This window comes from Sphaerodactylus townsendi, linkage group LG08 (genome assembly GCF_021028975.2).
Source record: "Sphaerodactylus townsendi isolate TG3544 linkage group LG08, MPM_Stown_v2.3, whole genome shotgun sequence".
Taxonomy (NCBI): Eukaryota; Metazoa; Chordata; class Lepidosauria; order Squamata; family Sphaerodactylidae; genus Sphaerodactylus; species Sphaerodactylus townsendi.
In genome coordinates, this window is record NC_059432.1 from 24892815 (window position 1) to 24904867 (window position 12053).

Here is a 12053-nt window from a genome sequence, read left to right on the forward strand (position 1 = left end):
TCCTCTGAAGGTGCTTGGCCAGGCACCATCGCTCCACTGATTGTAGCTCACAGAGGTGTGAGCTAAAACGTAGAAAACCCTTGTGGGTCGACTTGTGCTCTGTGGAGCGGAACGCAAATGTAATCTGCACCTTGGGAAGGGGGCTTCAATTGAACGGAAGAGGGCTTGAGCCAAACAAGCCAGGTTCACAGCATACTTTGTGGAAGACGAGGGCAGTCTTGACATGGCTGTCTAACTACTGGACAGGGATGGCCAGGAAGTTGTTTTCTGTGTTCATCCTTCCTTTCGCCAGCTGTCTCCTTCAGGAGATCGTCTGAACAAAGAACACCTCTCTGTACTGTCTTCTCCCTGTAGCTGCTGGCTCCAGTTTGAGGAGAATAGTGATGTCTGTGGTAGACAATGAGTCTGTTCTCCGTTTCTGTGTATAATGGTGTGGTTTGTGGCCTTCAGTTCAAGGCGCAAGGAGGAGACAAGGCCTGGCTGTAACAGGGGCGATGGTGTTCCATGTCAAGCTACTGGCTGAGAGAACTGAATCCTGCTTTGCACTCGATGTTTCACTTCAGGGAGGGTAATCTCTGCATAAAGGAAAAGCAGAGACCCAGTCATGTGCTGCATTAACAACTAGGAAGCTTTTGTTTTGTGCTGGTTTACCAACTTGTGTAGAATTGTGGTGAAGGAAGGAGGCTGTGCACTCTTGTTTCCCCCTGTTAATGTGTGAAGAGGCGCCCTCAGGGATAAGGCACAGTGTGGTTGGCTTGTATTGGTGTGGAATAAAGTGTCAAATTAGCTTTTTAATGCCAAACTAGATGGAAATGAATTTCTTTAAGGTGTTTGTAAAAGGTGAGCTAACTAGATGCCTAACTTTTCTCTGTACTGAAAGGGATGGATGAACCATCTAGGGCAGAGGCCATCTAGGGCAGAGGTGTCCAACTTTGGCGCTTCAGGTGTTCATGAACTACAATTCCCATCAGCCCCTGCCGGCATGGCCAATTGGCCATGCCGGCAGGGACTGATGGGAATTGTAGTCCATGAACACCTGAAGTGCCAAAGTTGGACACCCCTGATCTAGGGTATCAAAATGCCCTCTGCCTATTATTGCAGTGTCTTTGTAAGATAGGTCAGGCTGAGGAATGGTGACTGGCATATCAGAATGGCAACCTGAGGGTTCCCTTTGCATCACCCTGGCTCCGCTTGAGCAGTTTGAGGCTAATGTGTCTTCCTGTGGCAAAGATGTCTTTCTTGAAGTGTGGAAGATAAGTAAGAAGGTTTATAGTTCTCATGAGGGATAGGAGACAACAGGTTGTGCTTGCTTTCTTAGTCTGGGTGTTTTCCTAGCTGTGGGTTGTCCTGGAGCAAGTGTTTCTTTAGAGGCTTGGGGTCAAACATAAAAGGCTTCCTGAATAAACAAATCCAGATTGTCAGGCACAAGCCAGAAGACCTCCTGCTGTTCTGGGCCTCCGGTCAGTTCATTGTGCTACAAAAGAACTATGGTGACCCTCATCTTTCGGCGCTCTCTGGTGTCTGAGTCGGCTTGGAAGAAACACTCTGTCAAAGTCTGCATCCTATGCTGCAAAAATTGTCAAGGCCATTCTTGGTTTTCAGAAAGCCTCAGAGTAGGTTATTGCTCAGCTGCCAGAATGGTTTGGCTGCCCTCTTGTTTGATTGGACAAAGCAACTCTTCAAGCACACTCACTGTATTGAACACAGGTAGAAGCAGACATCATTGTAAGGCTTCACTGGTTGGACTGGGAATGGCAGGTGCTAATTGGATGCTGATGCACTTCCGCATTAGGATGGACTGTTAAATGCAACGCATCCAGCACAATCTCATCCACACGGCAGTGTGTAGACAGAGATGTCTATTCCTGTGCCTATGCAACCTTGACAGCCACGTTGGGCTAAAAGCTGTGCGTAAAACTGCTCTCGCTGGATTAGAGCCAAAATGTAGGGCAGACTTTGCTCATAAGCAAGTATAGTATAAACCAGCTACTGATCAGCAGGCCCAATTCCATTTTGCTCTGATAGTACTAGGGCTCGCCTAGTAAAATCAACAGGTAGTTAGGTTAAGGACTGATAACAGGAGGCACTTCTTTCACACGATCCTTAACTAAATTCACGATCATGAAATGTGATGATGACCACTATCTTAGACAGTTTTAAAAGAAGATCTGAATGATTCACAGACAACTGGTTTCTCTAGGACTGATTATTAACCACAATAGTTCAGTAGAACCTCCATATACACAGACGATAGATCTTTAAACAGCAAGTGCTAGGACAATTGAGGCAACACCATGACCACCTCACAAGAAGAAGGGGAGCTGGTGGCATATTCTTGGGAACAGAATTCTAGATTTGGGGGACAGGCTGTAGCTCAGTGGTAGAGTATCTCCTTGGCATGCAGAAGGTCTCAGGTTCAATCCCAGGCATCTCCAGTTAAAAGGAACAGGTAGTAAGTGATATGAAATACCTCCATCTGAAGATGTGGAGATCTGCATCCAGTCTGAGTAGACAATATTGACCTTAATGGAGGAATGGTCCGGTTCAGTCAGGTTCTTCTTAAAAATGTCCCTTACTGCTATTGCACTTTTCAGACTCTGATAGGGAGTCTAGGGATTTTATGGCAGATGAGTCTGTCTGTGAAGGTAGCCAGCAGATACCTCAGGCCTGCTCAGAAGAGTAATCTGGGCAGGGCATGAAGTTGGATAAATGCATGACAAGGAAGGCTGGGAACAAACATCGAAAAGATTTGTCAAACACAGCAGAGCTGGCTGGGGAGGGGGGAATTATCTTCTGTTCTCTTAATCCCCTCCCCCGGTCATGTGTCTAAGTGAGATAATGCCCATTGAAGTGGCTTGTGTTTGTTACTCTTTCCTCTTTGGAAGTGTGCCCGTGCGGTGGGAAATCATGCTGGGTTTGGGTCAGGCAAAGACTCCTCCATAGCAACTGGATTGTGCAGAGGTAGCGATGCCAAAGTTGGACCCCTAACGAATCATTCCTTTTCTCTGCTCTTGGCAACTGGCCACCTGCTTAGTTGGAGACTGTGCGGAGCAGCGGGAGGGACTCTGAGAGGGGAGAGAGCCAGCGGCTGAAGTTTAATCATTGAACCAACCAGGCTGAATGGCTTTGGTTGGGCACTCTTGCTTTTCTGCGGGGAAATGGCACTGCTGAAGAAGGGCTCCGCGGTTCTCGGGATATGAACAAATAAGCTCTGGAACTGGGAATAAGCGGCAATTTCATCCACACTTGACCCAGCGATTTGAAAAGATGTTTGCTGTACACTTAGTCGCTTTTTATTTTACGAAGCTAAAAGAGGACCAGATCAAAAAGGTAAGGTTTGATTGCACTGGTTAGTTTTCAGGTTGATTTATCATACTGTGTTTTGTCTCCGCAACAGTCTGGAGGTTCGAGGACGGCTTTAGCACTCCCTTTAAAACAATGAGACGAAGTTAACTAAAATAGTCCAAATTGAATTGTATCTTTGCTTGGGAAAATACTTTTAAGATTGACTAGATCTAAAGAAAGCCGTCTTAGTAATGGTACTATGTAAAGCTCAGTGTCTTTAATGAATAATGGACTGACAATGGTAATAGTTAATGGACAACAGCAGTTCAAGACTGAACTACTAACCTGGTATATAAACTTGATCCAAGAAATTGTGGTAAACAAGGATGTAATCCAATTAAAGTCATATTCAGTAACTGGACTGGCCCTTCAAGATGGACCAAGAAACTGATCCCAAACCTATTAAAATTCCAGCTGTCATGTAGGAGCAACCTAACTGCCTAAAGTATTCTTAGCAACATCCTACGTATTCAGTTACATCCTTCTTATGCCATTGAAGTCAAAGGACTTTTAATGGTGTAACTATTTCGGATAGTACAGCTAGTGTCTTAATTCCGCTTGGACTGAAATGTGTGTGTGTGTGGAGAAATGGAGCAGTTAGATTCTAACAGATTGCCTTTAAGAGTCCTAGTCAATTTGTGTATAATATTTCTTTTTGCAGGAGAATGACATTTGTCTTGGGTCAAATAGATGGCAAAATCTTCCATTTACAATAAGTGGGGGAAAGGACTTGTGACCTGTTCAGCTCCAGTTGCTCCCTTGTCTCTCTTCCCTCGGTCAGTTCATAGCTCATTTGTAGCACAATAAATGACTTTCCTCTTGAGTCATTTACCTGCTTCTCGTAGTGGAAAGACCAAAGTGAAACCTTTGGTCTCTAGGATGGCTGGCTGTTAAGTCAAGCAGTTGTCCGTGGGGGAGGAATGAGTCAACTGATTAGGTGAGGGGACTTTAGGGCCAGGCAGAAACAATGTTTGCTTCTCAGCTTAAAAAGAGAGATTGAATTTTTTTAAAAACTGGGTGGTTTTCCTCCAATGTTTTATTTGACTTTTATATTCAGCCTTTCCCCCAGCATAAATGAGGTTAATCCTATCATACCCTAACAAAGATCCTGTGAGGAAGGTTAGGTTGAAATAGGGGCAAGTGTCCCACCCAAGATTACTGACCCAGTGAGCTATGTGACTGAGTGAACTCAGGTGTCCTGCTGTCTACTATACAGATTATCCAGTAGAGGCAAGAGTAGTCACATGCAATTGAAGCATTATCATGCAGGGGGGTTGAGCTGTTCTCCCCAAAATGGGAGTGCCTATAAATCCATTCTCTACTCATACCTGGAAAACAGTAGCAGAAGCCTAAAGTTTTTTTTAAAAACCCTTTAAAATACTCTGAATACCCACAAAAAGGATTTGTGTGGCAATTACTATTTAATTACCTTTTTATCCAAAGGAAGATCTTTATTTTCCTAATAAAGCAAATGTTACAACAAGGAAGAGCATAAGCACATTATTATTATTATTATTATTATTATTATTATTATTATTATTATTATTATTATTATTATTATTATGTCCCATTATTATTGGATTTAGACAATGGGATTTGTCGATTGTCGGTTAATGGTTGTCGTTGTGCGTTGTCGTTAATGCGGTAATGCGTTATTAAGTTGTCGTTATTACTGTTACTGTTACTATTACTATAATAATAATAATAATAATTATTATTATTATTATTGAATGAATATATGTTCAATTATCTTTATGTTGTGGAGAACAGAGCTTCTTGTTAAATATTTAGTTGAACTTTTTGTTCCAAAAAAGGGCAAAGCACATAATTCTGTCAATATCATTCCCTTCACCTCCTCTTCCTAATACCTTGAAAGAGTCCTGTCAAGACTGTGGTTGCCAACTTGGGCCTGGAGATACGGGGCCAATGCCTGGGGAGGGTGGAGTTTGGAGAGAACAGGGAGGTCAACAGGGATGTGATATCATAGAGTCCGCCCTCCCACGCAGCCATTTCCGCCTGGTGAATTGATTTTTGTAGTCAGGTGATCACTTGTAATTCCAATAGAACTCCAGGCCCCATGTGGAGTTTGGCAACCCTGAAATAGGTCTTAACCAGCTGTGGGGAAGGAAGAATTGTTTCTTGAAGGGTCAATCCAAGTTGGAGGGGATGGGTCTGAATTTTAGATCAAAAGGGGTATGTGGGTTGGGGTTTTATGCACTCCCTGTGGTTTTCTTTCTCACAGTCTGACCTTTTCTGCACACTTTGTTTACAGAGTATCTTGCCACCAAATGCTACGTTTCTCATTTTAATTCCAAAATTTCCCCCCTCTGTTTGGTTCTTGAAATATTTTCCCTTCATTTTTTCTGTGTTGTTTTCCTGAACCTTTTTACCATGATTTTTTTAAAAAAATTGTTTCTGAGCCGCTTCTCTTGAGCATGCAACTGTCTTGAATCAGTCTTTATTTCTCCACCCTGCCAAACGCCTGGCCCTTATCCATGCTCCCATGTAGTTGCCCAGTCCTCTTCTTCTGCCATTTTCTCCTCCCCCTTGTCCTCTGTTTTCAAAAGGAATAAAAAAGTTCTATCACATTAGTAGTTAGGAGTGAGTGACAATGGAAATTGACAACGGAAGTTCCCTGACTGCAGGAGCAATCTCTTGTCAATTTCCTCCTGCAAAAGCAACTTCTCTGGTCAATTTCACTGGTCCCTAACTGCAGATACATTGTACCTTTGCCATAACCTGGCATTGACAAAGCTCTGCCCTTACATTACATTGCTAATGCAATAGAATTTTTTTTTAATCCTTTAAAAAATGGAGGACAAGGAGGAGGAGACAATGGCTGAAGGGATGGTTGTTCTTCTGCAGCATGGATGACATCCCACCACTGTCAAGGCCCTGCATGGGGTCTTGTCATATGTTCATGTCCAGGGGAGGCTGGGAGAATGTAGTACCTGATGACTGTGTATTCCTTTGGTTTTCTTTGCTTTAGGCTTTACTTGTTATGTAGAATAATGGTTCCTTTCCCCTAAGCCAGGCAACACCTGGCTCCTTGTCAGACTCCGGCCTTGGAGACGTAGTACAGCCTGAGAAACTGTTTTGCTAGAAGGGGCACTGTAGGAGGGGGCAAAGAGTGGGGTTTTATCTAGGGGTGGGGGCATTTGAATTTCAGTTACAGCAATGCTTGAGTGCAGCCTGTTCATTACTCTAATACAATAAACCAATTTCATTTGAACCTGAGTCTGGTTATTGGGAGGAGGTCAAGAACAGTGACAACCACATTAGGAACGATATGTTTTCAACAGTAGCAAGTGAAATAAATGCAACTGAAGAAACAAGGGGAAAAACAATGGGGCTGGTGGTAAAAGTGTGCAGAATTATTTCACAGAAAACTGGCTGTTGCGGTTTTCCCAGGCCATGTGACTATGGTCTTGGTAGTTGTTGCTCCTAACTTTTCACCCAAATCTACGGCTGGTATAATGTTTCTCTCCACACTATGCCACAGAGAGATACATATCTCACCGTGACAAGCCTCTGAAGGTGCTGGCCACAGATGTGGGTGAAACGTTAGGAGCAAAACCCACCAGATCACAACCACACAGCCCAGAAAACCCACAATAATCAGTGGAGTCCAGGCGTGAAAGCCTTCAACCATACAGTCAGATAAAACATTTCCAAGACACCAGGTCTGATCACTGGGAAAATCTGTGGTAAGCTGTGCATGTGGAAGAGGTTTCTGTCTTCCTTGATCTTCTCAGCTTTGGTACCTGTTGTGAGCCTAGTTGGGTAAGGATTCTTTTCAGAAGGGGTTATGGGGCTTGTTCCGCTCTCCTCTGCTGTGTGCCCCCTTGGTGTTAAAAAATGGACTTCCCATTTTATACGTAGATACAGGGTTAAACGGGAAAAAAAAACATGACTTCAGTGGCATCTTAGAAACAGAGTTTATGCCTGCATTTATTTATTTAAACCTGGCTTTTTCCTCAAAGGGGGAGACTCAAAATGGCTTGTGGCGTTATTCTGCACTGCTCCGTTTTATCTTCCCAACATCCATGCGAAGTAACTTAGGCTAAGAGACAGTGACTGGGCCAAGGTCCCCCAGCAAGCTTCCACGGCAGAGCAGGGATTTGAACCTGTGCCTCCAAGATCCTAATCCAACACTACTGTGGCTTTTTGTGAGTCCGGGCTCACTCCCTCAGGTGCAGAATCTGCATCCTGTTGCCGTTGGTGACTGGGCAGGTAGAAGCTCTACCCTAAGGCTTGTTCTCAGGTAAAATTACTGTTTGGGGGTACGGGGCAGCATAATGAGGAGGCCACCATTGTGCTGCAGGGGCCTGTCTTGTAGCAGCCCCCATATGGATTCAGCCCATGGTTTAACCCTTCCTGCATGCTGTCATGACCTCCCCTGACACAGCTGCTGCTGACTCAGATGAAGAAGAGGAAGAAGGCTGAGTCATTGTTACCAGCTGCTGACCCTCTTGCTCTTGACAGAGTTGAAACTGAGGCCCCAGGGAAACTGGCCTACATGGTCTGGAGATCAGCTGTAATTCCAAAAGATCTCCAGGCCCCACCTATGGTAGCAACCTTTGTCTCCACGGTCCTTGGAATTTCGTCATCCTCTTCTCTCCTCACTCTAAATTGGGCTGCCTCACAGAGACCAATGAATTTTGTAACCTGCTGCCAGAAGTTCTCAGTTCATGTATTTGTATCAGTAGGTCATGTGTGGACCATTCACGGTCACATGTTTTCTGGCTCCTTGGATTGTGCAGGTGGTCCAATGTCTGCCAAAAGTAACCTAGAAAGTGGATTTACTAGGTCTGTGGGCGTCATTGTTAGACTAGTCAACTGGGCATGAGGTGAACATCCCAGAGGAAAATCTTTTGTGCTGTTGCTCTGCCCAGTTCCTCTTATTCCGTCATGCTACTTCACTGCCTTTTCCAGGGCCCTGACAGACACCCAGAGGTTTCCAACTATAGTTGTCTGTGATTACATGTAAGTGCAATAGATCATTTCTGCTCATTGGTTTTAAAAGAGATAAAGAAAATATGTCCCAACTATGCCTCGTGAATGCAGAGCGAATCAATGTTTGTTCATCATCATTATAAACAGAATTCTCTTCCCATTACGTCACTCTCGTGACTTGTGTTATACCCCCACCAGGTGACTGTTTCTAAAATCCATTCTATTCAAAAAGTAAGGCTGATTCCGCATGGGCCAAAAACAGTGTGAAAATGGTGTAAAAGGGCGTAAAACGGTGTGAAAGGGTTTATACTGTTTTCACATCGTTTTCACACCACTGTTTTTGGCCCATGCGGAATCAGCCTAACATTTCTGGTTGGTTATAAAGATCACAAAAACCTTAGCCTCTGACATAAGGCATACTGGATGCTGCAAATTCCTAGCACAAACTGACGGGCAAAATGCAACCCTTTCGAATCATGGCAAAGCACTCCTGTTCATTGAAATAACATTTTAAAAGTCAAGGACACAATTAAGTCCCATCAATTTTGATGACAGTGTAACTAGGGGTCCGCAGTGCAATGCTCCTGGGCATCATTGCACCTGACAAACAACTTTCCAGGCACTCACCAAGTGTTTTCACAATGTGAGCAGGGCCTGGTAGGGCTTTTTGCCTGGCCAGGCTTCTGATTGGCCATTGGAGATTTGATTGGCAGTGCAAATTTTTAAAATGTTGCTTTGGCAGCAACTGCCCCCAGAGCACAAGGATCTACGCTGTGTGACTGAAACTCAGCTGCCACAGTTGTTCTGTGACTGGCTTCATCTCCTGAGGTTCAAAAAAACTGGGGACCCCTGGGGTTAACTATATTTATTTTATTTATTTATTCTTTAGACGTTTATACCGCCCCATCACTGAGGGGCTCCGGGTGGTGTACAACATGTAAGTCCTTTATATGCTTTTAGCCCTTGCACCAAAGTTCGTGGAACTTTGGTGCGTTTATGCTCCAACTAATTTCAGATGACCTCTTAGAAATGATTGACTACCCAGATCTGAAAATGCATTTGGCTATAATACCCTTAGTGGCAGGAAGCATGCTTTTTTCATGTAGATGTTTCCAGTTCGCAGCATGTTTGTGGGGAAGACCATTATTCTTGTGGTAAAGCACATAAAAGAGATTGTACGCTCAGTCCGTGGCCTCTACTGTCAAAAAGACCTCTCTCTGCCTGGGATTCTGAGCAGCCCCAGCCAATCAGAGAAATAGAGTAATTTGTACAGCGGATTTGTAGGCATAACACAGCTAATTTTAGTCTATTAAAAAACACCTAATCAGGGTCCCCCACCCCTTCTGTTTCTTTCGATAGCTATAGAAATTTTATTATTCCTTTTTTTAGGTCTGTATTTAATGACAACCTTACGTAAGCCTGATACAGCATGACTGTGAGAGCTACTTCAAATGTTGATGCAGTTGCTTTCACGAAGTGATATTAAACTTTTTATTTTAGAATTGTGGTAGGTATCCAGCAGCAGAGTTCTGCAGACTTCATGGTGCTTCCGAAGAACGGGAGCTCATTTCTGCCAGTTCCTCCTCTTGCTGCAGACTCTCATTTTGTTCCCACATGCTGTCACTCTCTTCTGACCTTCCCCAGAACAAAACTGGGGCGGGGGTGGGGGGAGCTCTCCATAGTCCATAGGGGAAGGAGGGAGGAGAGTCCTGCACTGTGAAGTCCATGGCTGGTTGGCCACACCTCAGGGTTTCAAAACTTTGGGTGTGGCCTATGTGGTTGCCGCTTCCCACATTACGAAGTGAGCACAAAGGTTGGGTCTGGGTTCCTCACTTTGTGCTGGATGTAATGAAGTTGCAGATTGTTTGAGTAAGCAATGTGTGTTGTGTTAAAAGAAAGGGACTTTACGCTGTTTCCTGCCTCAACCTATAGAGGGTTTTTTTACTAGATAGCCAGTGACTAGAAAGGGACCTAGGAATTTGTCACCTTTACTCTATCATGCTGGTTCTATCCCTTTGATATTAGACGGATACTCTTAGGGACTTCCTCCCTTGCTTCCGCCTTCTTCTCAGAACTCTCCATCTTACTTTCACCATGCCTAGGGAGAGGATGTGTCTCCTGCGCATCCGTCTCCATCCAGCTAGAATAGGATAGTTAGTGAACCTATCTCTCCACCTTCCCATCCAGAATGGAGTTCACTAATAAATACACTTTTTAATACATTAGAAACTACAAACGACTCTGACTTTCTTTTGTGCCTAAGCTCTCTCTCTCTCCCAAGCTTGCCCACGCGGTTGTCCAGGTAAGCTTCGCTGTGTTTAGCTTCTGAGTGCTCTGCTCGATGTGCAAAGGGAAAACACACACAAGGTGTTGTTTCTCCCAACATGTTGTACAAAAAGAAGAGAAGAACAACCCTGCCAGGGGTAGCAAGGGGAAAGACCAGTTAGATCATAGGCTAGAGAGGTCAGCACCTTCTTTCCTGAACAAATGCCATTTCTTATCTGTTTCCTTGTTGCTGTTCTTAGGGCAACATCCTGCTTCTTCTTGAAATTTCCACGACTCACCTCTCTTTCTCAGCTAGTGATGTAGCTAGAAACGTGCCTCTAACTCCACTCTTCACTCTCAAGTATGTTGATTCCTGAATAAAGCTTTCTCTACACTTTAATCAGTTTGTGTAATCACTCGGCCAACAGTGTGAGTTGCAAGTTCTTCTTGACTCCTTCACAGGCGGTGTCTGGTTAAGGTCTCAACTGCAGCACACAGGGAAAAGGAGTCTCTGCATTCTTCTGTGCCAAATTTTCAGCCTGCAGCTGTCTTGAGGGATGGTGCTTTCGGACCTGTTGAAGAAACTCATGTGTGTCCCCAGAAACATAGGTCTCACAAAATAGCCTTTTCATTCTCCATTCTTTTCTTGGTATATTTTCCACCACACCTGGTAATTTTCATCCCTTCCCAGCCCACACAGATAACCCAGCCTAGTGTCTTCAAGGATGTGTTTATTCTGGATTTAAATGAGTTTCAAACTGATACAAACAGTCATGCACCCAATCAAGGAACTTGAACTTCTATGGAGGGATTGGGATCTCTTCCAGCACTTCTCGGTAACACATCTGCAAGTCCTGGTGGACATAGGAAGGATACCTTTATAAGTAAGCCTAGAAAAACTTCATAATATTAGGAATGGGCTTCATTTATGGGACTTCTTGCACAAGAAGATCTCACCTTTTCCACTCCAGGTGCCTTTAAGTTACAGGTATGTATGCCAAAAAGATAGTAAATGGTAGAGAAGATGTGCCAGTGCATGTAATGTTTTTTTAAATAGTATTTATTGAGTTTACAGATTATACATCAACATAAACAGTTACAATGTTGTTTAAAATAGACAGTTAAGAAAATTTTTAATGTATTCCCCTACTTGGGAATTGTCTTGATCTACAAACTTTACTTACAACCTTTAGACTTGAACTTCGTCCAGTCGTTGATTTGTTTCTCTAAATTAAATCATATACTCAATACTAGCCTATCTTTTCATAATTTGTTAACTCTTATAGCTAATTAACTTTAATCGCTATTTATATGCCTTACCAAACCGGTGATGCTCCAGTGCATGTAATGTTTATGGCTAAGCGTGCTTGAGCTCTTGGTGGTGAATCTAGGGTTACCAACCTCCAGATAGAGCCTGGAGGTCTTCTGAAATCACAGCTGATCTCCAGGTTACAGAGAAGAGTTCCCCTGGGAGAAACGTGAAGGGC

At 43.8% G+C, this 12053-nt stretch overlaps 1 protein-coding gene across 2 annotated transcripts in view; it reads left to right on the forward strand.

Moving 5' to 3' along the window:
* The window catches only part of LOC125437545 (hexokinase HKDC1-like), a 33199-nt gene that overhangs the window by 1571 nt on the left and 19575 nt on the right, over positions 1–12053 (forward strand). The window contains exon 1 of one of the 2 annotated variants that reach the window (XM_048505208.1): positions 2891–3330. The exons of the other annotated variant lie outside the window; for it this stretch is intronic. Coding sequence (XP_048361165.1) covers positions 3268–3330 — 63 coding nt within the window. The 5' untranslated portion in view covers positions 2891–3267. Of the gene's footprint in view, positions 1–2890; positions 3331–12053 lie in introns of those variants that run through there. 2 annotated transcript variants of the gene reach the window in all.